The sequence below is a fragment of the Lepidochelys kempii genome, chromosome 4 (assembly GCF_965140265.1).
Source record: "Lepidochelys kempii isolate rLepKem1 chromosome 4, rLepKem1.hap2, whole genome shotgun sequence".
NCBI classification, from domain to species: domain Eukaryota; kingdom Metazoa; phylum Chordata; order Testudines; family Cheloniidae; genus Lepidochelys; species Lepidochelys kempii.
In genome coordinates this window covers 83,821,434-83,848,755 of record NC_133259.1, presented here as the reverse complement: position 1 = coordinate 83,848,755, position 27,322 = coordinate 83,821,434, and the positions used below count along the sequence as shown (strand labels likewise).

General features: G+C 42.5%; 1 protein-coding gene across 4 annotated transcripts in view; it reads right to left on the bottom strand.

Annotated features, from left to right (window-relative positions):
* FGL1 (fibrinogen like 1) overlaps positions 1 to 27,322 on the bottom strand; it is a 70,985-nt gene that overhangs the window by 7,477 nt on the left and 36,186 nt on the right. For 2 of the 4 annotated variants that reach the window (XM_073341906.1, XM_073341907.1), the window contains exons 4-8: positions 19,370 to 19,550; positions 14,009 to 14,171; positions 7,279 to 7,376; positions 5,199 to 5,287; positions 4,034 to 4,221 (exon numbers count right to left, since the gene is read on the bottom strand). In XM_073341906.1, the coding sequence (XP_073198007.1) occupies positions 4,034 to 4,221; positions 5,199 to 5,287; positions 7,279 to 7,376; positions 14,009 to 14,171; positions 19,370 to 19,550 (719 nt within the window). The remainder of the gene's footprint in view (positions 1 to 4,033; positions 4,222 to 5,198; positions 5,288 to 7,278; positions 7,377 to 14,008; positions 14,172 to 19,369; positions 19,551 to 27,322) is intronic. The other 2 variants (XM_073341909.1, XM_073341908.1) reach the window with 2 other exon arrangements.

The following is a 27,322-nucleotide window of genomic DNA, read 5'->3' as shown; positions in this document are numbered from 1 at the left end:
ATTAGGGCACAATTTCAAGGGTTCTTAGCGGCTCCAAAACAAAAAATCCTTTGTTCCTTGACTCCATTCCTTTAACACCATTAGTTCCCTGACATTTTGCCTGCTAATCTGCTTCATTAGAGAATGTTTCCAGACTTGTTAAGATCAAACCTAGCAACAAGGGTATGTGGCAATGAAAACTTTGTGAAAGGAACGTGGCATTGTTCCTCTGTTTGTTGTTTTGGAGCAATTGCTCTAAATCCTGCATTTACTGCTAACAGTTGGAGTTTCACATGCAAAAATAAGAATAATCACCATCAGCTCAGCTATTAAACTACTGATTTCATATTTGTTGGAAAAATATGAAATCTCTCTACAAGTTAAATATAGCCATTCTGGCCATCCTCCAATAGCTGGATCATCTGAGTTGCCATTTCAATTGGCATCCTTCTCTGGCTCTCTAATACATTGCAACAGTATAAGTTACATTTGTAACTGTCAAAGAAATACTTTGCTATGCTACAGCCCCTCTCCCTCATTAATTTTGTTTCCATGAAGAAGAAGGAATGATTGTGATTATATAGACATTTAAACATTTTTTTTTGCAGGATATTGTAGTGAATCTGTTTAGCTATAGCTCCAATACTAGATTATAACAACTGTTGGGTTGGTATTTTGTTGTTATTAGTAGCTAGTTGTCACACATTATGATGGATTTTAGAAGGCTGACTTTAGGTAGAATTCAAACAGAAAACAATCTAGAATGAGCTTTAAGGATATAACTATTGGCAAATGTTAGTCTCTCTAGGTATGTTTGCACATGTTTACACTCAACAGTTACAAAGAACTGAAATAGAAGCAATAATAATAAAAGCCATATATTAAAATTCTTATTTAGCTGGTTGTTCGTTGCAAACACTTTTTAAAAATTGAATCATGCCATATACCAGCTGAAAGTTTATGACCTGCAGATATAAAAGGTGGTTTTGATTTTCAAAAGGATAAACTGATGACAGAACTGACATGCTCAATATGTCGTACACTTTCCTTACTGGGTAGGCATTTGTTTACTTTGCACTACTCACTCAAGCACAAACTTCCTCAGCAAAGGCATAGAGGGTAACAGGTGGTGACTAGCTACTGGACTTCTTTACTGACTCCTTTACTGCATTTCCTTCTTTTGGAGGAAATGGACACAAGTGGATTTTTTTGAAAGTACCATGAGCCAAGAATAACAACTCTTAAATTGGTGCTGGGGAGCAAAAAAAGCACAATAACAAAACTACACAAATACTGTGTAACAGTCTGGACACTGAAATAACTAGACATGCAGAAGAAACACAACTGGCATATGATTTATTGATTACATATGTTAAGTACTCAGCTCATACAAAATAAAAAGTAATAAAGGTATGCTTTTTTTAAAGTTACACTGCCAAACCTGGCAGGCTCATGTACACACCTCAGAAGTAGCCTGTTTCCATTCCTATTGTCTCCTGATCCCTTAATTTTTTTAAGGCAAAAATTGCATTTCAATAGAAAAACAAATTCCTACCCAGCTGGGAGAGTCTATATAACCCAATCCAGAGCACTGGTTCTCCCCCAATCCATGATTGCTAATGTGGGCATGACAAATGAGTGCTCTCAGTGCTTTCATTTCACTCTGCCTGCTTGCTTTGTTCTTTTGTGTGGGCAGAATACTGATATTTGCAAGCATTCTGCTGAGTGTTTCAGTGTTCACTTCAGTAGTAAGTGCTTACTCAACAAAATGGCAGAATCATGGAAGTGGGGTAACTTCATTAGCAGCTTTCATCTTTAATCCAGAGCATAGTTGCTACAAGACAGTATTATCACTTTAAGAGAGAGAAAGACCCACAGCTAATAGAAACCTGCACCGCAAGAGCTAGCTATCTGTGGTATTTATATGATACGAATCATAATAGTATATTAGATACAAAGAACTGTCAAATCCTGTCATGCAGCTATTTCCACAAAAGTATAATGCTTTTGCCTGAGCTATCAGACATAATAAGAGATTTGTTTTGAGGAAAATGGACTCAGTTGACTAATAGTCATTGGTGATTCATCATACATGAGAGCTGTGATACGTTATCCCAATCCTATGTAATTTTAGGGTTGGAGGTTCATTTAATTGGGAACAGGATCACAACTGATTTTTTTTTCTATATCTATAATTGTAGCTTTAAGTAGCACTGAAACTCAGTCCACAAGTGGTTTTGCTATGATATTATACCCAATTCCTTGCACTATCCATTATGTTGATTCTCCTTCCCTAGCATATGCTAAAAGATAAAATTAATTTTGAAACAAACCTATGAGGTGGCTACAGGTAATGAGATCGGCCTAACTTATCTCAGTCCTCTCAAAGAAAGTGGTATTGAATTTTGGGAAGTGAGGGGTTAAAAAGGGAGACAAAGGGTGACACAGAGAGAGACACACACATTGGAGCTGATCCTGCCTGGCAATTCTTCCCAAGTGAACTGAGATTGCATTGTGATAATATGCTTCTTTGAACTGCATTTTATAGCTATATATTGCATAATTATATTGCATAATGGCACCTTGCAGCTATATTTATCTTATTATTCAAGTGAACCTATATAGATAGTTGCCCATATATTCAAGGCCAAGGTTATTTATCATTTATGTTCAATCTTCTGTGTCACCTTGCATGCACAAGTATAAGAAATGTTACATTTTAAAAACTTTGACTTCATCATCTTTAAGGAAGTTTCCTTCTCAGAATAATCGCTCTGAGAACAACCACTAAATAAGGGGGTGCATTCCTTTCTTGATGAATGGACAATGAGCTTGAGACCCTGTGAAGTGGGGTGAAAAATGGTTCCCCTAACATTAGGCATCTATTAACTCAACCACTAGCACTAACTTGTCATAGAGCCTGCACAAATGTCACATCTGGTCTAGCTAAATACTGGGAAAGTGCCAGAATGGGAAGCAGTGGTAATGTGTGTTCAAGGTGACTTGTTTTAATGAAAGTCAGAGACCTTAAAGAGAATCTGTACATTGGAGATAGAATAGATACAGAATGACAGCAAGTGAGAATTTGGAGTGCAAACCCCAGCACATAGTAAATCCCTTCTGTCAGTCCAGTGCAAGCTAGAGATGGTGTGATACAGGGGTATCAGGCAAGGAGTTCGTTCAAGGGTCAGGCTCAGTCATGTGGGCAAGTGCTGAGGTGTCTGTGATAGGGGTCAATGACAGATTACCCAATTACAATTAATTATACTAATCCAGGGGTGGGCAAACTTTTTGGCCTGAGGGCCACATTGGGGTTCTGAAACTGTATGGAGGGCCGAGTAGGGAAGGCTGTGCCTCCCCAAACAGCCTGGCCCCCATCCCCTATCTGCCCCCTCCCACTTCCTACCCCCTGATTGCCCCCCTCAGAACTCCTGACCCATCCAACTCCCCCTGCTCCTTGTTCCCTGACCGCCCTCCCGGGACCCTACCCCCTGTCCAACACCCCTGCTCCCTGTCCCCTGTCCCCTGACAGTCCCGATCCCTATCCACACCCCCACCCCCTGACAGGCCCCTCAGGACTCCCACACCTATCCAACCCCCCCGCTCCCTGTCCCCTGACTGCCCCCACCCAGAACCTCCGCCCCATCCAACCACCCCCTGCTCCCTGTCTCCTGACTGCCTCCAGGGACCCTCTGCCCCTTATCCAGCCACCCCTTCCCGTTCCCGGCCTTTTTACCATGCCGCTCAGAGCAGCAGGACTGGCAGCTGCACCACCCGTGCTGCCTGTTAGGTGCTTGCAGCCCCGCCGCCCAGAGCGCTGGCACGGCGAGCTGAGGCTGCGGGGGATGGGGGACAGCAGGGGAGGGGCCAGGGATAGCCTTCCTGGCCAGAAGCTCAAGGGCTGGGCAGGATAGTCCAGCGGGCCGGATGAGGCCCACGGGCAGTAGTTTGCCCACCTCTGTACTAATCCCACCTAATATTATATGTTTCTACATCATATGTAATCAGGAGATATCATAATCACTAGTATTGGTACTCTCATGAAATACCTGACCTGTTAAACCACCAGCCAGCTGTCTCTTCCTCAGCACAGTTCCCTTCATAGTTGTCATTGTCTCTGTCTTGTGTACTAAATTTCATTCCTCGGTGATCAGCCCACCATTTCACTTCAGGGTGAAACCCCCCAGTTAGGGAGTCACCAGCTGTGCCAGAGTATTCACCACAGCTCAGCTGGTATGAGCTCTAATGAAAAATGGAGAGAGAAAAATTAGACTAATCTCTGGGTGTTATTGACAAATATGGGTATTAACTAGGAAATATACACATTCCATTCACTGTTATTTAATATAAACTCAGAAATGGCATGTCATTTAGCTCTTGCCATTTAAACACAGTGTAAAAGGCAACTGGGATGATGCTCAGTAAGACAAAAGAATTTTCAAGAACTTTAAATACGTGTTTAAAAGCAGGCTTTTAGGATTCAATTCTGCAAGGTGCTGAAGGGCTTCTGTTAGCCATTGAATGCTTTTAACTCCTACTGCCTCCAAAACAATTGGATTTTACTTTAGTGGCTGTTTAGGGTACTCAGCACCTACCAGAAGGCATTCAGCATAATTGGGCCATTTGGCCCCAATTCAGCAAGGTACTTAAGTATTGCTTAAATTTAACCATGTATGGTCCTAGTGAATTGACTGTAACAGGACTACTCATATGCTTAAAATTAGCCACATAGTTAAGTACCTTGCTGAATCAAGGCCTTTGTTAACAAAGAATATTCTCTGTGATTTACCCTTTAACAGAGCTAATTTTGCTTAATAAAAACTTCATCTTATGTTGAACATTTTCATGTCAAAAAATCTTTGTAACCAACATCATTGATAACATCAGCAAAGTTCTATGAAAACTGCCTATTATTTAAAAGGTTGCTGAAGAACCAGAAAACTAATTTAAAATCTTTAAAGACAGGCACAAAGTATGATTGTGTAAAACCAATTTATGAACTTAAACCAATGTATTATTACATAATCCAAAATTCTAAGGTCTTGGTGAGAAAGAAAATGTGTTAATAAGAGATATTAGAAAACCATATATGTATATGAAAGTTGTGGAATCTATAATTATATGGCCTTCCATAATATTTTTTCTGTTGCCTACGGAATCCAAGCTTTCATTTAAAAAATGAATTAACCGATTAACTAAGTTATTCAGTATTTTATTACCTCTTCATCTGTAACTCTGAAGCGTTTATATTGTGCAAAGCGCCGTTCTCCTTCAAAATCAGAGAGATCAATTCTTAGGGTATAGTTTCCTTAACAAAACAACAACAAATATTTATTCATGTTAAATCAACCTCTCTCAGCATTCCTCAGAATAAAGCCATTGTGCTATGTAAAAAGACTAAAATCCTATTTATGTTTCTTCTTTTGCTCCCACAAGCCTTTTTATTTTCACATTTGCATTTATTTAAATGCACTAGTGACTTAGCCACTTAGCATATTTAAAAAGTTATGGGACAAATTCATATGAATAAAAATCACAGCAATTTCTATAAAACTAATATTGTTCTGGCAACATCTTCTTTAAATTATGCTCCTAAAATTGTTGTAAAACAAGGAATAGCAAGAAATGCTTAAGTGGTGAGGAAGAAAGAAGATAAAGAGGTGTGGGATATACTTCAAGAATACAAATTATAATAGTCACTAACGTCTAGAGACAACCTGTGCCTGCCAGTAGTGTGGGGGAGGGGAACAGAGTGAGGGCAGCCAGCTTCAGCAGTGTTACTGAGCATGCTCAGTACAAGCCAAGCAGCAAATCTGGCAGGGCACGTCTCCCCACATGCGCCCCCCCCCATGCATCGCCTCTGCTAAAGCCACATTTTCTCATGAAGGTCTTTAAAGGTGAGCATATAACAGACCACAATGCTTGGAATCAATTTTTAGACATTTAAAATTAATTTTCATTAGTATTTCTCCCTCCACAAAACATATGGGGCTGATCTGTATCAGAAATTGATGGAGCTACACTGGTACAAGTTTTCCAGTGTAAGCCACCCAGCCCTCTCACATTGGTAGGATTTGTGAGTTGCTGATGAAGGTAGGAAAGAGGATCCAGCCATAATCCTGGATTTGCTCTTCCTCAAAATTTGGGGGAATTACCATCCAAATCCAAAATTTGAGGCTTTGGGTCCTCTGTAGATTAGTAAATTAAACAATCAGAGCCAAATCCTCAGAGGGTGTAAACTGACATCTTTCCAATGACTTCAGTGGAGCTGTGCCAAATTTAAGACAATTGAAGATCTGGCCCTGAATGCATAGCATAAATTCTTCTTTCACTTACACCCATTCAACCCCATTGACCTCGATTTCTTATCTGAGGAGAGAGTATGTTCAAAGGCTGATTGAGCAATGAGGGGCATGATGCCATTGTGAACTGTCAGCAGAGTAATTTAGGAAGTCTGCCTTTTAAAGGTTTTGGGAGGAGGAATGAGTACACTAAATTGAATCATAAGATCTAACAAGCAATAATTTAGTCCTGGTCTACACTAGGAAATTAGGTCAGTATAACTCACACCTCTGAGTGATGCAGTTAAACCAACCTAACCCTCCTTGTAGCTACCACCTCCCAGAAGGTGGATTACCTATGCTGATGGAAGAACTCCTCCTGTTGGTGTAGGTGGCATCTTCACTGAAGTGCTACAGTGGTGCAGCTGCACCAGTGCAATATTTTAAGTGTAGACAAGCCCTTAGAGGAGGGTATGTTAGGACAATAGGAGATTAACTACCTTTAATTATTAGAAATATGGAGACACTGCTAGCATTCCTAGGAGTAGGAGAAATAAGAAAACACCCAGACCTGCATTGTCAGTCAGATTGTGTCACATATGTGGCCACTACAAGTCCTGACTAAATGGAACGGATGCAGTTCACTGACTGGGTCAGGACTGTCAGTTAAACTGATGCAGGTCTGCTATGGGGAGGAAGGATCTGAGAGCGTGGGGGATGCTGGCATTATGTACTGCAGAGCATTGCTCTGTAGAGGATCCCTGCACACCATTGACACATTGGTCCAATGAGGGTTTGAATCCTTTATTAGGAACTGAGATCCAGATTCTGATCTAATTTACACTGTTGTAAATTCTAAACAACCCCATTCAAATGAGTGGTGTGACTCAGGATTTACACGAGTGCAAATTGCATCAGAACCTGGTCCTGAAACAAAGTAACAGGCAGAAACAGATGGTGGATTTGCCTGTATTGCAAAGGCCGCTAAGGAAGAAAAATATTTCTGTACAAATCTTACCTTGATTGGTGAGATAGTGAAGATTTTTATTTCCAAGCCAGTATTCACCATTTGTTGAAACAAAATTTCCAAAACCTTGTTCATAGTCAGCCCAGACTCTGAAAATAAAATTGAAACTAATGATTTGGGATAATGAAAGAGGATAATAAGTTTGCTAGGAACTACACCATTGTTTTAACCTCACAGTCTTATATGATATCAAGTCACTAATAAATTACTTTTTGGGGCATGATTCTGACCTCACTTACCTTGGTTTTAAACTAGTGTAAGTCTATTAACTTAACTGGAGTTACTTCTGATTTACACACATGGAAGTGGGAGGTCCTTAGTTTTTTATGCTGGCAGCTGAAACCCAAACTAAAGCTTGGTTTCCAGAAACACAGCCACAATAGCTTTTAAGGTCAGAAGGTATCATTATGACCATTTTGTCTGACTTCCTGCATAACATACTTGCCTAAATTCCAGTAATCATCGCCTAAATGTGTACAATGAAGAGACACTTCCTGGGTGACCACAGCATGAAAGTTTATGTGTAGGAGTGTCACACACAGCATTTCATCAGAAATAATATACCTTCTGTGATTTGACTGAGTAGCTTATGAAATTTCCACAGATCTCGCTGCTACTGTTTTGTAAGCTGTAGAATCACCTTGCTTTTCCCACCCTTGAGCTAGGGGCACGTCTTTTGATAGGCCCTGCCATTTTTGTGTCTCTCTCTGGTGCCTAGATACTATAGTGAAGGGAGTACTAGAAATGCCAGACAGATCAGATAAAATCGTTGTTTCCTTTGCCTTGCAATGGAACGCAAATCCAATGAGCCCTGACTAAAGTGTCAGGTTCAGGATGGATCGGGTGGAGAACAACCTGACACTCAGGCTCGAGTTGAGTCAGGCAGTCTCTGAGCACAAGCTGCACTGGGGGTTGGTACAGCAGTGGCTGCCTGCCCTGCTCCTGCTGGCCACCGCCACCTCACTGTACTGTGGTGTCAAATTGCCGTGCCTCTTTTTCCACAGCACACACAGCTAAGGGAGGCAGCTGTGGCCAGCAGGCAGGGCATGCAGCCAGACCCTACAGGAAGGAGCTGCCGGAAACAGATCTGGGGCATGGAGAATGGGGAGGGGGAAGGCCCACCAGCCTGACCTCCAAGGTTGAGGCAGTGGCACTAACACAGGTCTGGGAGGAGTGGCCAGGGAAAGGGGAAAACTGGCCACCCTTTGGGTGTGCAGTGCTTGGCTGGGGCTGGGAGCAGCTGATGGGCTGTGGTGGGAGAGCAGGGCTAGGGGATAATGAGCCCCAATGGTTCCATGGAGAAACAAAGTAAAGAAAATGCATTCTGGGCCAGAGGTTAGACCCTTGCAACCTGACTTGAACCTGACAGGACCAAAATACTAGTGTCAGGTTTGGGTCGGGTATGAAACAACCCAACATGCTTGGGCTGGGTTCAGATTGGCTGTGGTCAACTCAGGGTTGGGTTGGGCTCTAAAATTAGGCTCGAGCAGATCTTTATTTTTCCATCTCTAGAGTGGCTCTGACAGACTCTCTGTGACCCTAAGAGCCCCCTTTATGCCAACAGGCAAAGGTCGCACCCAACACGCTGTTGTCAGAATATTTAGCCAAAGAATATCTTGTGAGGTATCATGTAAGAACTGGTGATACAGTGGTCCCTAATATTACTGTGTGACGTATGTGCAGTCAGTGTGTAAAGAATTGTGTATATGTGTTGGAAATATATTCCTGAAATATGTTCAGATCAAGCAACCTGAGTAGAGCAGATAAACAGGTTTGCCATAGACAAAGGAACATTGTTTCACCTGTTTACCTTTGTCTCCAATGTAAATTGAGCAAGGAGAGGCCAGAGACAATGGAAGTACATTTACAGGTAAGGGAAGTGAAGTGATTAAGCCAATCGAAAAAGAAAATTGATCAAGGGATGAGGAAGACAGCATGGTGTCCACACATCAGGAGAGGAGAGGAACTTTGTCTGGGTTTGCTTTTCAAAGGTTTCCTGTACTATAAAAAGGAGAGAGAAGCCCTTAGTTATCCATCACTTAGGGAAGAAAAGGGACACTATCCTCTGTGTCTGTGCAAGTTTTGTCCCCTGGCCTGAAGGGCTAAATATGTTGGTAAACGGATGTAAGTGAGAACTGCTTAGGCAAAGATTGTAACTTGCTAAAATGAAAAGTTTTAGTGACTAGAATGCGTGTTTTGTTTGTAACCATACCTGTCGTTTTCTCTTGCTTAGTATCACTTAAATCTCTGTACTTTATTAATAAAAACTTATTAATAGTTTTACTATAACCCATCTCATTGCTATTATATTTAAGTGAAGAATGAGTCCTCAGGTAACCTAACAGGCTGGTGTGCACGCTGTCTCTGTGAAAGGGACTGGACACTGCAGAAAGACATCTCTGGGGAACTCAGGAGTTAGGTTTTACTGATTGTTACCTGCAAGGAAGGTTTAGAATGGAAGAGTCTCAAGGAGTTTGCTGGCAAGGCAGACAGACTGGTATGTCAGAGAGCTGACATACAGTTTAACAGTAGCAAAGCTCTCACTTGCTGAGGCAGAGGAGTAACACAGTGGCTTATGGTTCTGAGTGTCCTGAAGAGAGAATCACACTCCCGCTGTGGTCTTGTATAAATCACTTACTGTAATCTCTTTGGGGTTAATACTGATCTCAGTTACTTCACTGTAAAGGCACAGTAATTCAATTTCAGTCAATCAATGAACTAAAACCTTATTTCCCTCCATCTGAAAAATAGAAATAGTATTGCTCACTTTTCGCCTACTTGCAGATGCTCAGCCTCTCAGGATCAACCCGCACCACCAACAAGGGTATTGTGAGGACTAGTTATTGTTAATTGATAAAATGTGCTGAGTAGTTTTTAGGTTAAAAGTACAATTCCAGAAGAACACTTTTCCTATTGGTATTTAGAGCATTTTAAAAGGGAAAAAAAGTTAGTGAAATAGAGCAAAGACACAAAATTACTGTAAAAAGAAAAGGAGTACTTGTGGCACCTTAGAGACTAACCAATTTATTTGAGCATAAGCTTCCGTGAGCTACAGCTCACTTCATTGAGCTGTAGCTCACGAAAGCTTATGCTCAAATAAATTGGTTAGTCTCTAAGGTGCCACAAGTACTCCTTTTCTTTTTGCAAATACAGACTAACACGGCTGTTACTCTGAAACCTGTCAAAATTACTGTAGATATCAACTGACAAAACCAAATACATTGCTAGCTTATGTCACGTGAAATGGCAATATATGACTGTGAAAATGTGCTAATAATGAACTTGCCTCAAGATTCACTTGTGTTTCTGTATGTTAAGGTATTGTTTACTGGTGACTGCAGAGATATCTAGCAGTGAGGTTTAAGAGTTTGTAAAAGAGGCTAGCCAAGCATGCGCTATGAAATACATAATGGATAATACAGGGTGTACTCACTACAGTTAAAAGAAGTAAACAACGTGTCAGACATTTAAAGATCTTCATTTACTACAGTGTGTTATTACAGACTAGGTCATGAGGCTGCAAAGATTATCAGGAACATATGGTAACAGGGTAGTGCATGTAACATCATTAATGTTAACTGAGTATGAGTTATGTAACAATATTAAAACCATATTGGACTCAGTATTGTCTGGCAGACTGAACACAGGGCTGGGAATCAGGACTTTGAGCTACTGAATTCTAATCTTCGCTTTCCCAGATTGACTTATTGTGTCTCTAACCTCTTTGTACCTCAGTTTTTCCCATTTATAAAATGAGGATAGTAATACTTACTAAAACTAGTTAATATTTTTGTCAAAAAAAAGACAGAAAATGGGGTTTTCAACAAAATAATTTTCCCCCAAGTAGTACCTGCTTTACATAGAAAGTTTAAATTTTTTATAGAACCCTCATGCCTGAAAACCAATTTATAAAATAAAACAAACCACAACAAAACCCAACCCATGCACACAAAATCCACACCAAAAAATGCTTGAAAACCAAAGAGATTTTGGTTTTCAGCCAAAAATTGAAATATTTCAGCCAAGTACATAAATATTTTGTTTCAGATATGCCACCATGGTGACTCATGAGAGTTGTAGTTCAGTTGCCTCATGTTCCCATTCTCCTCTATATGTTGGGCTCCCGAGCCAGACTCCACCTCCCATGATGCACCACAGCCAGGGATTCCCTAATTCACATGGTACATCATGGGAGATGTAGTCCAACCCAGGAGCTTGGGCTTATAGAGGAGAACAGACTCATGAGGCGCCTGAACTACCACTCCCATGGGACACTGAAATATCATTTCTGAATCAAACTATTTTGGTTTTCAATTTTTTGCTGAAAAGACCAGGTTTTCCACAGAACACTCTCTCCTCCCCAATTTTCCAACTATTTTTAATATATGCTTACCTGCATCACAGGTGTTTTTTTAAAGGATTCCCTAGTTTAGTATTTGCACAGAACTCTAAACATGTCAGATACTATTTCAGTGCTTATTAATGACATGAAAATGAACTTAGTTACACACAGTGGGACAGTGGTGCTATGAACATCTGATTTACCACAAATACTGCTGTCAAAGAAAATACCCCAGTGCAGCAAATGACCATTTTTGCTGTGGCCTACTATAGTTAGAATTTAATGTGTCTGTAGTGTTAACTACAAATAATTAGGCCAATGTTACTGATAGTCAGTGGGTGTTCTGATTAGAGAGGATATAGCCAAAATTCATTTGGACATGATAAGTGGGGAAAGGAGCAGCAGCTCATAAATCCAATTTACCTATATTATCCCCTTTCCTAGGTACAGCATCTAGGTACTTACATACCCCCGCATCATCACAGTATCAGAACACCTCAAACATTATTGATTTTTTCCTTGCAACACTGTGAGGTAGGTAGTTGCTATTATCCCCATTTTACAAATGAGGAACAAAATAATTAAGACCCTGATTCAGCAAGGTACTTAAATATGTGCCTCACTTAAAACACAGGAGTAGTCCCAAGGGTTTCAGTGGATTGTTTTTAAAAGATGCTTAAAGTTGGGTTAATTCTTAACTACTTTAATTGGGCCTAAGTAACTTACCCAAGGCCACACATAGGGTATATCTACACTACGAAATTAGGTCGAATTTATAGAAGTCAGTTTTTTAGAAATCGTTTTTATATATTCGAGTGTGTGTGTCCCCACAGAAAATGCTCTAAGTGCATTAAGTGCATTAACTCGGCTGAGTGCTTCCACAGTACCGAGGCAAGCGTCGACTTCCGGAGTGTTGCACTGTGGGTAGCTATCCCACAGTTCCGGCAGTCTCCGCTGCCCATTGGAAGTCTGGGTTGAGATCCCAATGCCTGATGGGACTAAAACATTGTCGCGGGTGGTTCTGGGTACATATCATCAGGCCCCCGTTCCCTCCCTCCCTCCGTAAAAGAAAGGGCAGACAATCGTTTTGCGCCTTTTTTCTTGAGTTACCTGTGCAGACGCCATACCACGGCAAGCATGGAGCCCACTCAGGTAACCGTCACCGTATGTCTCCTGGGTGCTGGCAGACGTGGTACTGCATTGCTACACAGCAGCAGCAACCCCTTGCCTTATGGCAGCATATGGTACAGTAGGACTGGTAGCCATCATCGTCATGTCCGAGGTCTCCTGGTCGCCTCTCTGAGGTCGATCAGGAGCGCCTGGGCAGATATGGGCGCAGGGACTAAATTTGGAGTGACTTGATCAAGTCATTCTCTTTAGTCCTGCAGTCAATCCTATTGAATCATCTTATGGTGAGCAGGCAGGCGATACGGATTGCTGGCAGTCCTCTTGTACCATCTTCTGCCGGGCAGGCAAGAGATGAGGATGGTATGCAGTCCTTCTGCACCGTCTGCTGCCAGTCAAAGATGTAAAAGATAGATGGAGTGTATCAAAACAAGAAATAGACCAGATTTGTTTTGTACTCATTTGCAACTCCCCCCTCCTCACCCCCCCATCTAGGGGACTCATTCCTCTAGGTCACACTGCAGTCACTCACAGAGAAGATGCAGCGAGGTAAATCTAGCCATGTATCAATCAGAGGCCAGACCAACCTGCTTGTTCCAATAAGAACAATGACTTAGGTGCACCATTTCTTATTGGAACCCTCCGTGAAGTCCTGCCTGAAATACTCCTTGATGTAAAGCCACCCCCTTTGTTGATTTTAACTCCCTGTAAGCCAACCCTGTAAGCCATGTCATCAGTCGCTCCTCCCTGCGTCAGAGCAACGGCAGACAATCGTGCATCTGAGTTGAGAGTGCTGTCCAGAGCAGTCACAATGGAGCACTCTGGGAAAGCTCTCGGAGGCCAATACCGTCGAATTGTGTCCACAGTACCCCAAATTCAACCCGGCAAGGCTGATTTAAGCGCTAATCCACTTGTCAGGGGTGGAGTAAGGAAATCGATTTTAAGAGCCCTTTAATTCGAAAAAAAGGGCTTCATCGTGTGGACGGGTGCGGGTTTACATCGACTTAACGCTGCTAAATTCGACCTAAAGTCCTAGTGTAGACCAGGGCATAGAGTCTGAGGCAAAGTCAGGAATTGAACGAAGAACTTTGGTGTTCCAGTCTGGTGGCTTACGTACAAAATCATCATTCCTCTCTTTTCACCACTGATCGTCCCTTACGGAGATAGCTTTAGAGTTAATGTATAACTTGGTCTCACCTGGTCTCAGATACCTGTGGTTTGTTTGTAATTATAACTGCTGGCTCCAACACCTACCTATCAAATTTCTGGCTGCCATCAGAACGTCTCTGAAAAACAGTCCAGCCTCCCCCTTCTGACATGTCACAGTAGGCGAGGAATTCACTAGGGCTCTGAAGAGGTTTCATCTTGTAAAATCCACTGCGTTTATGTCCATCGTTGTAGATCTCTGCACAATCTGCTTTCAAAATATCAGTTGAAAACAGATTTTTTTAGGTCCTTTACTTATTACTGAAAACAAGCTTCACAAAGAGGGACCTTCATCAACATAATCAATGTATGGTAAAAATATAAAACTTGCATATTATCTTTGTGTTTTATCATTTTCATTGATTACCATAATTACATGTTTGTACAGCCTCCTCAAATGTAAAAACACCCACTAACTTCAGTGGGATTTCCACGTACTACAGAATTTTGCTCATTGTAGAATAGCCACAAACAGCAGGACGGAATCATCACTGTTAGGAGAAAAATAATAAACATTGAACCTGGTACACCTTTGCACCTTCTAAAGCATGAGTCCAAACTCACATACTCCGGTATGTAAAATGTTCCCATTGTGATTTGATACTATTTTGCTCTCACTTTGAATTGGTATAAGTGACTGACTAAGGTTCAGAGAATAAGGCCCAATGAATGCACAATAATTCTATAATCTTTTTTTTCCTCCTAGGAGTTAATTTTTATATGAAAGGAGTTCTTTGTTAATATCTAATCTACTCTCAGACTGTCAGTCACACAGGAAAGACATACAATTTTCAACTCTTTCTGTTTTTCCTGGCAAAGGTAGAGGTGATTAACTGTAAGATTTACCTCTGAAAACTTGCTGAACATGTTGGCTGGGGTTCTGCCAACATTTTGTTTTTTTAATTGCATTTGTGGGCCAGTTTGGAACATTCTGAACTATTTTCTTTCTCCCTTGTGAAAGCCCCAGTGCGTTTTAGACCAGAAAATAAACAGTTTATACTGAAAACAAAAGACTGTGCCAGGGTTTGAACAGACTATAATAGAGAAAAGTAATGTAAATAAGATCTAAGCCAGTCGATGGGAGGAATTTAAAGAATGTTTCACTAGTTTAGAGTATAGTCTCAAATTTTCAAACACTCATGATTTTCTCAGCAGAGTCCCAAGTCTGCACTGTACTTAAGAATGTGCTTAATCCACTGGTTTCAGAGTAGCAGCCGTGTTAGTCTGTATTCGCAAAAAGAAAAGGAGGACTCGTGGCACCTTAGAGACTAACAAATTTATTTGAGCATGATGTGCTCAGCTCCTTGAAGATGCCTGTGCATGACTATAGAGATAGGTAAGGGTTCGGGCCCTATGGGGCAAGGACTTTACTGCCTTATTTTTCTGTGAAGTGCCCTGTGAACTGTGGATGCTATACAAATATATAACCACACCAACAATGATATTACTATTAATAAATACAGCAATCCAGTGGCCTTTTCTCCTGTATAAGGGGCCGTTAGTATTGCAGGAAGGGAGATTCTCCCCCAAAGATTGTGGGGTGAAATCTGGGTTTTAGGGGTTGGCACAGGGAGGAGGACATGCCTTTATTATAAGAAGGCATGTCATGCTGTAGAATGGAATATATATAATATACATTGGAAACTCAGCTATCCAAGCATCCAAACCTTCCTGTCTAAGAAACTGCTTGTGTCTGTATTGGCTCTTGATTATCTGCACACACCTGACATGGGAAAACTGTAGCTGAACAGTGGAGAGAGCAGCATGCGGAGAGGAGAGCATATTAGGCCCACTGGACTAAATTCTCTTGGTATGAGTCCATTGACTTCAATGGATTTACATTATGGATAGATTTGGCCCTTTAGGACTTGGGTAGTGACTGAATGAGGTGACCCAGAAGGAAGAGAAGATTTTATTTAGAACTGCAACAAACCTGCTGTACTCTTACAACACAAATGTCCTGAAAACTATGAAAGTAGCTTCGTCTTTTATAGAAACAGAAGATATTCAATATGAATCTGTGATTAAGCTTTTCTTTTTTTGAACCCTTGACTGCCAAAATGGTGCCTTGGACTAGAACAAGTGGCTGGCTGACAATTTTTGAAATTTTAAGTTTCAGAGTAACAGTCGTGTTAGTCTGTATTCGCAAAAAGAAAAGGAGTACTTGTGGCACCTTAGAGACTAACCAATTTATTTGAGCATAAGCTTTTGTGAGCTACAGCTCACTTTGATGTTTTCTCACCTTAAAATGCCCTCCAGCTGTAACAATATTTTCAGTCTCTAAAAGAGTCTCACTGTCCTGTAAGCATTATAGATGTTAGATCAAAACCAGAGCTTCACACCCAGCATGGAAGCTGATTGCTTGCTTTCACTGGCAGAATGGTTTTAATAATGAATGTGATGCGTTGTTGACAGGACAAATGGGGAAAAGGAGGGATATGTTTGGGGATTTTTCTTTATAGTACCAGAGACAACAAAAACCCAACTATAATTAAGTTCTCCATATCTTGCTAGTTAATGTGGCAATAATGTGTGAAATATGGCGCCCTGAATATTAGAAGAGACAATGAAATGGGGCCCAATCCTACAGTTGTGCTGAGAGACCCTGCTGATTTACTTCAGTGGGAGTTCAGGGTACTCAGCACTGCTTTCCTTTCATCCACTGTTTGTCTTGTCCATTTAAAGTGCAAGCTCTGCATAGGGTCTTATGAGGTTTATATACAGTGCCTAACACAATGAGGTCCTGCTCTCAGTTAGGATCTCTAGATGCTACTTTAAGACAAAAAATAATAACAGTTACAGGATGCACTTAGATCAGGCTCTTAATCTGAAAAAAAAAATCTCATCTATACGGACAATTGGGCATTCATATTCACATTCACCTAAGGATGCAGATTAGTGCCTTGTGGGATTTTCACAAGCCCTTAAGCAGGTTAGGTGTCTAATGCTGACTTTCAATGGGAATTAGGCATCTAACCTGGCTAGGCACCTTTGGAAATACTATTAGGTGCCTATCAGCATTTTTAGGCACCTAAATACCTTTGGAAATCTGGTCTCTAACTACAATTTTTAAAATATTTTCAGTAGTTTAGTCATTGTAGGGTGGTCTATGTCCACTGTCCTTCCTAATCTTTCACTCCTCCTTCAGCGGGACTGGAGATGGCAAATGGCTGACATGTGTTAGTGTTTGTCTAGACTTGGCTAGTATTAGACACAGATTTAGCAGGCTATGAAGGGTGAAAGGCAGAAACCTGAGATTTCTGTTAGCTGACTATAAGATTGCCACCCATCCGGTTTTCACCCAGACAGTCCGGGTTTCAGCTTGTGTGTCCAAGTACCATTTCACAAGCCCTGATGTCCAATTTTTTGGATCTGTGGAAACTTGCTCACTTCTGATTTGAGAGATGCTTACCCAGAGAACGCACACCACCCTCGTGAGGAGGGGAACAGAGCCCAGCCAATCATAGCTGAGCGCCCTGCCACCCAGCGAATCACAGCTCACAGTCCTCCTTGCCCCAGCCACTCCCAACAGCCCAACTGGGGAAAGTTCAGTAAGTTTCTCAGCCTGGAGTTTGGCAGGACACAGGAACTGGGTGGGTGTGCTGCAAATGGGGGAGCATCTGTTTCTCTTCCTTCCACTCTTCCACTGTGTGTACAAGTGGGTGGGACCTTCTTCTCTCTTAGGTACTGGTGCAAATAAGTGGAATCTCTTCCCCTATCTAGGCATCCATGTAAATGTAGGGGGAGTCCTCCCTTTCACCTCAGCTGTATGTGCAAAAGGGGAGCTCCCTTCCCCTGCTCTCCAGAACCAGTGTGCTAATGAAGCAAACTTTCCACTGTGTGCATGTGTGTGGAAATGAAGAAATTCAAATGAGTGTAAGTGAAAATCCCCCTATGTGTGTGCAGATTGTCCTTATTACCCTAGGATGTGTGAGCAGATGTACCTCAGAAACAGCAATCCTATGGGAGGATGGGGGGAGAGGGGCGAGTGATGGAGCAGGGCCTTGGGGGGAAGAGGCGGAGATGCGTGCAGGGCCTTGAGGGTCTGGTTACCAGCCATTAGAAAGGTGGCAGTCCTAGCTGACTATCTGTTATTTATGTTTCATTTTAACAATACCCTTAAGGTAGCAAAAATCAGAGGATCAAATCCTCCATTCCAGCTGAGCTGAGTTCAGCACAGGGCAGGAGGGTTTATGAAATGGTGGCTTTAAGTCACCTTTGTATTCTTCAGTACTGGAGGTAGTCCTGTTTCTACCATTGTAGTTCTACAGCACTTGTGGGGAGGATCCTAAAGAGGCTAGATCTGCTGGCACAAAGCAGCTGGAGTGGAGCCCAGAATCTAGTTGAATAACGAAATCATCAGCCAAACTAAAGCTAAGGTCACAAATACAAATTATATGAAGTCTGTACTGGCTTCTGGTCACCGAGCAATAGGATTCTAAAGTTTTATTAACTTTTATTGTTCTGTATAGTCTTGTTTCATGTGTCCTGGTTGAGCTGGTAGTGTCTATGCTTCTGGGAGAAATCAAGACATGTAGTATTGCATTGCTGGGTGTTCCTAAAATTAAATTGAAAACAGTTGGGAGTTAGACTCATTTTTCAGCTGAAAAAATATGATTAAAAACATGTTTGAAAGGGCTTTGCCCTTTCTCTTCAGTCTCTTAGCTCAGGCTCTGTTTATATACCTAAAGAATGTGGCTCTAAACAACAGACCATAGCTGTGGGGTTTTTTTTAAATTCCTTTATTTGTATCATGTTCTTTAAAGCATGAAAAATTCTTTCCCTGCTCTTATTACACTTTTTGTTTTTTATTAGAGTTTCACCTGTTTTAGAATTTTAATTCAACAGATCAGCTGTTTTGGACTGAGATGGTGGGAAATGAGGTCCAAAGTTGTGGGGCCCTCATGGAAAACAGCCAGCCCCTTTTATTTTATATGGAGGGAAGTGCCATCTTGAATGCCATCATTCACTGCAGCTGTAGCAGTAACACAATGGGGGAGAGGTGGATTCTTGGATAGGTAGCTGTCCGGTTTCTTAGGTTTTTATAGGTCACCTTAAAGTCTAAGGTTATCACCTTAAAATCTACTCAGAAGCCAACAGGTAGCTAGTACAGATCTAGAGCAGGTATAATTTGGCAAGATAGCATTTTAAAAAGCATGCTGGAATGTTCTGCAGCAACTTCAGTTTCTGGACAGTTTTAAGGTGTAGCTCCATGTAGAATGCATTGCACAATCTGATCTCAAGACAACAAAGGCCTGGATAATAGCTGAATGCTATGTCTTGGTGGGACAGTTTCCTGGGGGAATTGTAAAGCATCACTGTAACGCTGAAGTCTCTGTTGTACTGGCCATGGAAACATATACACGAGTTCAAATAGACACAATGTGAAAAGAAGAAATAAATTCTAACCTGCGTATTGTCTTTTTTCTCCCAGGTCAATAACACTGTTTTCATCTCCGGTGTCACTGTATTGAATCTCCTTCTCCTGTAAGAGCTGCACTATTTTTACCTGCTGCTGTTTCACACGATACTCCAGAAGTCTCACCTGGGCCTTGAGCCTCAGCTGCTCTTGAAAACAACTCTGTAGAGTCTAGAGGGGAAAATGCACTTTTGCTTGTAGAGTTAACATTTGTCACAGTGTGTTTAGCATTAATAAACCACTTGATTCAAGAAGGCAGTTCTCACCAGTCACTGTAGAAATTGATTATGATTAGCATTCCCCCCCTTTATTTAAAGTTATCAAGTATATTACAGGGTGGCCAAACATCCACCAGCACTTTCTCAGACTTCTCCTTAAAACACTCTTCTTCCATGGAGTCTTTAAACAATAATCCATTTATATATTTTATAAATAAGGAATTTACACCGCTTAGAGACCAGCTCTTATATCATGGGGATGGATGATCCACTCCCACAGGAAAATCTGCAGGAGGGGACTCTGGTGGAGAATGTTACTGTAAGGATTCCTTCATAGAATTGTCTCCCCCCATCTTCCTGTCAGGGACAGGGTTTAGTCCCCAGAGAACAGGTAGTGGGATCTTCCCCAAACCTTGTAGTCCCCAAGGGTCTCAGGAAATATAATCTGGACACTGGTACTTTTTCAGCTTTGCTCTCTAAACACCATTATGTCTGACTTTCATTTCATTTTAGAGTACAAGGTTCTTAGGGTATGGACTCAGACTTCCTTTATGCATGGATTGTACAGCTCCACACCCACTGCCAGCGCTCACAAAAAAAAAATTATGATCATTCACAAGTTGCTGATGAACATGAAGAATAAATGCTAAGTACAAAGAACGTGATTCACTGTTATCCTACTACTCATTTAATCAGTTACACCAGGGCAAGGCTGGTGTGAAATGCTAACATTCTGGCAGTGGTGTGGTGGTACAGAAAGAAATGGGTAAACCTACACTCCATATTTCCCAATGAGAAGTGGGTAAACTTTGTTTACCCTTGATTATACTACTGCATTCTGATCTGGTAGTTTTGGTGTATTGAAGACCGTGTTGGAATCACAGGCTATCAGTCTGAATGGTGGTGGTGGAGGGGGGATCCTAGTCCTGCCTGTTGGCTAGAGGGATCTAGAGCTAAGAAATGAAGCATGATGCTGCAACCTTCCTGCAAGAGAATCTATGTTTTTATTTAATTTCTCTTTGTGTATGCCGTGAACATAATAGTAGTGTTTTGCACTCACTTCACACTGTTGCAAAAAAACCAAATGTCTTTCCATACTAATTTTGTCCTATTCAATTTGACAGACATAGGTTCCCTCCAGTGCATCCAAATGCAGCACAAACCAGCATGTTTTTCTATAGATTTGCTTCCTTGTTGGTGAATCAGCACCATCATTAATGTCTGTACAGCTCTGAGAATAGGATTCTTAATTAAGACACACAGCACTCATAAGATTCCACAAACTGAGAAGTTAACACATGATTATACTTTAGCGTTAGTTAAAAAGAAGAGGGGCTTTTACTACAACCAATAAACACTCATGATCCATTTTACATAGACATGGCCTATTGTTTCTGGTAAGACTCAAGATTATTACAGGAGGCCAGACCGCATTGCTTTTTCATTCTAGACGATGCAATTCACTTTGTTGACCAACTTAGAGTAGGAGATTGAAAAGAGAGAAGAGTTGATCTTTTTAGGCAAGAGATAAAGAATCACTTCAAATGGGTTTGTTATAATGATTTTTTTTATATAAAATGTTATTTTCTTTTAATATTCAAGGTTCCCTTAGATGAGTATTTGTTGCTTCAGGCATGTTGGCTCTGCAGCGCAATCCTGATCACATGCCTTCATTCCAAATGTTTGTGTTGTATCTCAGATGTTTGCTTTTAATTTAATTCATACTGTGTTGTAATCCAGTATATAATGACGATGGTTAGCAGCCTGGAACACATATGGCACGATAAGGTAGTTTTTCAGGAACCTGTTGAAGAGCAGAGGGTTTACTGCATGTGCCAGTGTGATGCATTTTTGAAAACTCCATAAAAATCTTTGGACCAGATTCAGCTATGGAGTAAGTTCCGTACCAGCTGGCTGCTTGAACCTAAGCCATGCTGAGCAGGCAGCAGGACCTTTGGCCACAAGAAGTTGTGAGATGAGCTAGTTGACCAAATCCTAAAACTCACCAGAGACACACACAAGCCCTTCAGTGGCCTATTAACCCCCAGAGCCCTAACTTATTTGAATAGTGCCTTGAAAATCTTTTCCAGGTGTCAGTAACAATGGGCACAATGATAGACAATACAGTAATATACTCCTGAAAAGCTGATAAGCGTCACTTATTAGATGAAAAAAGAAAAGGAGTACTTGTGGCACCTTAGAGACTAACAAATTTATTTGAGCATAAGCTTTCGTGAGCTACAGCTCACTTTATCCATGAAGTGAGCTGTAGCTCACGAAAGCTTATGCTCAAATAAATTTGTTAGTCTCTAAGGTGCCACAAGTACTCCTTTTCTTTTTGCGAATACAGACTAACACGGCTGCTACTCTGAAACTTATTAGATGGTCCTTGTTGGTCAAGTGATTCTTACTGCAAAATTCTTACAGATGACTTATGAGAGACGGTATTTTTTTCAGCTTCAGGGAATGGGCACTTTTGCCTCACAGCATACTAGTAGTTTTGATTGTATTTCTTATCCTGTTTGATGTAAGTGTAAAATGCTCATGCTCCCTCTGCTGGCTCTTCATTAGCAAAGCCCAAAATAATATGAGCCAAATTTTTGAAGTGCCCTCAACACAGGTGCCACATTTGCTCCAACAGTTTTACACACAGAACTGCTTGTGGATCTTGCACACACACACAGCACTTGCATGACCATGTCAATCAGTTAGAGATCTAGCTGCTTAGTTTTCATGCACAGAAGCATTTGCACTCAAAAATGTCAGTTTTTGCAGAAGCAAAACTGTGGGTGACAAAGTTAGAGGGTTTGTAAAATTTAGCCATATAGGATCTTAATAATTATTTTTAAAAATTATACAATATTTTTTGTTTCTATAGTGCATTTCAAATGAAGATCTGAGTGCTTAAAAAATTAATTAATTAAGTCTCTAAACACTCCTGGGATGTAGAGAAGTATTATCATAATTTTACAGATGACCTTTTAGCCAAAGCTGAGGATCAGAACTCCATCCTCATTCTCTTTGACCTGTTAGCCACCTTCGACACAGTCAACCATACTCTTCTTCTTGAAATCTTGTTCTCCCTTGGCTTCCATGACTCTGCCCTCTCCTGATTGTCCTCCTACCTCTCTAATTGCTCCTTCAGAAGGTTCTTTGGAGGATATCCTCAGTTTTCTCTGGGGTTCCACAGGGCTCCGTACTTTGTCCTCTTCTATTCTTCCTCTACACCATCTATTTACTTTGGGTAATCTCATCTACAAACACAAATTTAACTACTATCTCTACAATTTAGGGATTGTCTACACTGGCACTTTACAGCACTGCAACTTTCTCGCTCAGGGGTGTGAAAAAACACACCCGTGAGGGCAGCAAGTTTCAGTGCTGTAAAGCGCCAGTGTAGCCAGGGGCACCAGCGCTAGGAGCCGTGCTCTCAGCGCTGGTAGCTGCGCCCCTCCTGGAGGTAGTTTTTTAGAATGCTGGGAGAGCTGTCTCCCAGCACTCTGCTGTGACTACACAAGCCACGTTAAAGCGCTGCTGTGGCCAGTGTAGACTAGCCAGTGTAGTACCTCTCTGCTCCAGACCTGTCTCTTTCTGTCCAAACTAAAATCTCAGCTTGTCTCAGTGTCAGGGCTGGGCCTTGGGCAGTCTGTCTGCATGGGTCAGTTACCAAGCTGCAGTCAGGAGATGAGTAGCAGAGTTGCGTCAAGCCAGGTCAAGATGCCAGGAAGTTAGAGTCAGGCACTGTGTTGCAGACAGGAGGCAAGTAGCGGAGTCAGGGTCAGATCAGGTCAGGCAGGGTCAGGATGCCTGGAAGTCAGGGTCAGGTGCTGAGTTGCATAGAGGAGGCAAGTAGCAGAGTCTGTGGTTCACAGCAAGACAAGGTCTGGAGCAGAAGCAAGCAAATAGTTTGCATCATTGCTCAGACAGCTTTCTATGATGACTTCCTATATACCAGCATGAGCCAATCAGTGGGCTGTGGGAGGCTACCACTCAGGCCCTTCTGGGTGTATATCCTGCAGCATGCAACTTCACAGACTCCTTTAGCAGAAACCCATCCTGAGCTTCCGATGGTGATGTGAATCATAGCATCATAGAATCGTAGAATCATAGAATATCAGGGTTGGAAGGGACCTCAGGAGGTCATCTAGTCCAACCCCCTGTTCAAAGCAGGACTGATCCCCAATTAAATCATCCCAGCCAGGGCTTTGTCAAGCCTGACCTTAAAAACTTCTAAGGAAGGAGATTCCACCACCTCCCTAGGTAACGCATTCCAGTGTTTCACCACCCTCCTAGTGAAAAAGTTTTTCCTAATATCCAACCTAAATCTCCCCCACTGCAACTTGAGACCATTACTCCTTGTTCTGTCATCTGCTACCACTGAGAACAGTCTAGAGCCATCCTCTTTGGAACCCCCTTTCAGGTAGTTGAAAGCAGCTATCAAATCCCCCCTCATTCTTCTCTTCCGTAGACTAAACATCCCCAGTTCATAGAATCATAGAATCATAGAATATCAGGGTTGGAAGGGACCCCAGAAGGTCATCTAGTCCAACCCCCTGCTCAAAGCAGGACCAATTCCCAGTTAAATCATCCCAGCCAGGGCTTTGTCAAGCCTGACCTTAAAAACCTCTAAGGAAGGAGATTCTACCACCTCCCTAGGTAACGCATTCCAGTGTTTCACCACCCTCTTAGTGAAAAAGTTTTTCCAAATATCCAATCTAAACCTCCCCCACTGCAACTTGAGACCATTACTCCTCGTTCTGTCATCTGTTACCATTGAGAACAGTCTAGAGCCATCCTCTTTGGAACCCCCTTTCAGGTAGTTGAAAGCAGCTATCAAATCCCCCCTCATTCTTCTCTTCTGCAGGCTAAACAATCCCAGCTCCCTCAGCCTCTCCTCATAACTCATGTGTTCCAGTCCCCTAATCATTTTTGTTGCCCTTCGCTGGACTCTCTCCAATTTATCCACATCCTTCTTGAAGTGTGGGGCCCAAAACTGGACACAGTACTCCAGATGAGGCCTCACCAATGTCGAATAGAGGGGAATGATCACGTCCCTCGATCTGCTCGCTATGCCCCTACTTATACATCCCAAAATGCCATTGGCCTTCTTGGCAACAAGGGCACAGTGCTGACTCATATCCAGCTTCTCGTCCACTGTCACCCCTAGGTCCTTTTCTGCAGAACTGCTGCCTAGCCATTCGGTCCCTAGTCTGTAGCTGTGCATTGGGTTCTTCCGTCCTAAGTGCAGGACCCTGCACTTATCCTTATTGAACCTCATCAGATTCCTTTTGGCCCAACCTTCCAATTGGTCTAGGTCCTTCTGTATCCTATCCCTCCCCTCCAGCGTATCTACCACTCCTCCCAGTTTAGTATCATCCGCAAATTTGCTGAGAGTGCAATCCACACCATCCTCCAGATCATTTATGAAGATATTGAATAAAACCGGCCCCAGGACTGACCCTTGGGGCACTCCATTTGATACCGGCTGCCAACTAGACATGGAGCCATTGATCACTACCCGTTGAGCCCGACAATTTAGCCAGCTTTCTACCCACCTTATAGTGCATTCATCCAGCCCATACTTCCTTAACTTGCTGACAAGAATACTATGGGAGACCGTGTCAAAAGCTTTGCTAAAGTCAAGAAACAATACATCCACTGCTTTCCCTTCATCCACAGAACCAGTAATCTCATCATAAAAGGCGATTAGATTAGTCAGGCATGACCTTCCCTTGGTGAATCCATGCTGGCTGTTCCTGATCACTTTCCTCTCATGCAAGTGCTTCAGGATTGATTCTTTGAGGACCTGCTCCATGATTTTTCCAGGGACTGAGGTGAGGCTGACTGGCCTGTAGTTCCCAGGATCTTCCTTCTTCCCTTTTTTAAAGATTGGCACTACATTAGCCTTTTTCCAGTCATCCGGGACTTCCCCAGTTCGCCACGAGTTTTCAAAGATAATGGCCAGTGGCTCTGCAATCACAGCCGCCAATTCCTTCAGCACTCTCGGATGCAACTCGTCCGGCCCCATGGACTTGTGCACGTCCAGCTTTTCTAAATAGTCTCTAACCGCCTCTATCTCCACAGAGGGCTGGCCATCTCTTCCGCATTTTGTGATGCCCAGCGCAGCAGTCTGGGAGCTGACCTTGTTAGTGAAAACAGAGGCAAAAAAAGCATTGTGTACATTAGCTTTTTCCACATCCTCTGTCACTAGGTTGCCTCCCTCATTCAGTAAGGGGCCCACACATTCCTTGGCTTTCTTCTTGTTGCCAACATACCTGAAGAAACCCTTCTTGTTACTCTTGATATCTCTGGCTAGCTGCAGCTCCAGGTGCGATTTGGCCCTCCTGATAACATTCCTACATGCCCGAGCAATATTTTTATACTCTTCCCTGGTCATATGTCCAACCTTCCACTTCTTGTAAGCTTCTTTTTTATGTTTAAGATCCGCTAGGATTTCACCATTAAGCCAAGCTGGTCGCCTGCCATATTTACTATTCTTTCGACTCATCGGGATGGTTTGTCCCTGTAACCTCAACAGGGATTCCTTGAAATACAGCCAGCTCTCCTGGACTCCTTTCCCCTTCAAGTTAGTCCCCCAGGGGATCCTGGCCATCTGTTCCCTGAGGGAGTCGAAGTCTGCTTTCCTGAAGTCCAGGGTCCGTATCCTGCTGCTTACCTTTGTTCCCTGCGTCAGGATCCTGAACTCAACCAACTCATGGTCACTGCCTCCCAGATTCCCATCCACTTTTGCTTCCCCCACTAATTCTACCCGGTTTGTGAGCAGCAGGTCAAGAAAAGCACCCCCCCTAGTTGGCTCCTCTAGCACTTGCGACAGGAAATTGTCCCCTACGCTTTCCAAAAACTTCCTGGATTGTCTATGCACCGCTGTATTGCTCTCCCAGCAGATATCAGGAAAATTAAAGTCACCCATGAGAATCAGGGCATGCGATCTAGTAGCTTCCGTGAGCTGCCGGAAGAAAGCCTCATCCACCTCATCCCCCTGGTCCGGTGGTCTATAGCAGACTCCCACCACTACATCACTCTTGTTGCACACACTTCTAAACTTAATCCAGAGACACTCAGGTTTTTCTGCAGTTTCGTACCGGAGCTCTGAGCAGTCATACTGCTCCCTTACATACAGTGCTACTCCCCCACCTTTTCTGCCCTGCCTGTCCTTCCTGAACAGTTTATAACCATCCATGACAGTACTCCAGTCATGTGAGTTATCCCACCAAGTCTCTGTTATTCCGATCACGTCATAGTTCCTTGACATCACCAGGACCTCCAGTTCTCCCTGCTTGTTTCCAAGGCTTTGTGCATTTGTATATAAGCACTTGAGATAACCTGTTGATCGCCCCTCATTGCCAGTATGAGGCAGGAGCCCTCCCCTCACAGACATTCCTGCCTGTGCTTCCTCCCGGTATCCCGCTTTCCCACTTACCTCAGGGCTTTGGTCTCCTTCCCCCGGTGAACCTAGTTTAAAGCCCTCCTCACTAGGTTAGCCAGCCTGCTGGCAAAGATGCTCTTCCCTCTCTTCGTAAGATGGAGCCCATCTCTGCCCAGCACTCCTCCTTCATGGAACACCATCCCATGGTCAAAGAAACCAAAGCCTTCTCTCCGACACCACCTGCGTAGCCATTCGTTGACTTCCACGATTCGACGCTCCCTACCTAGGCCTTTTCCTTCCACGGGGAGGATGGACGAGAACATCACTTGCGCCTCCAA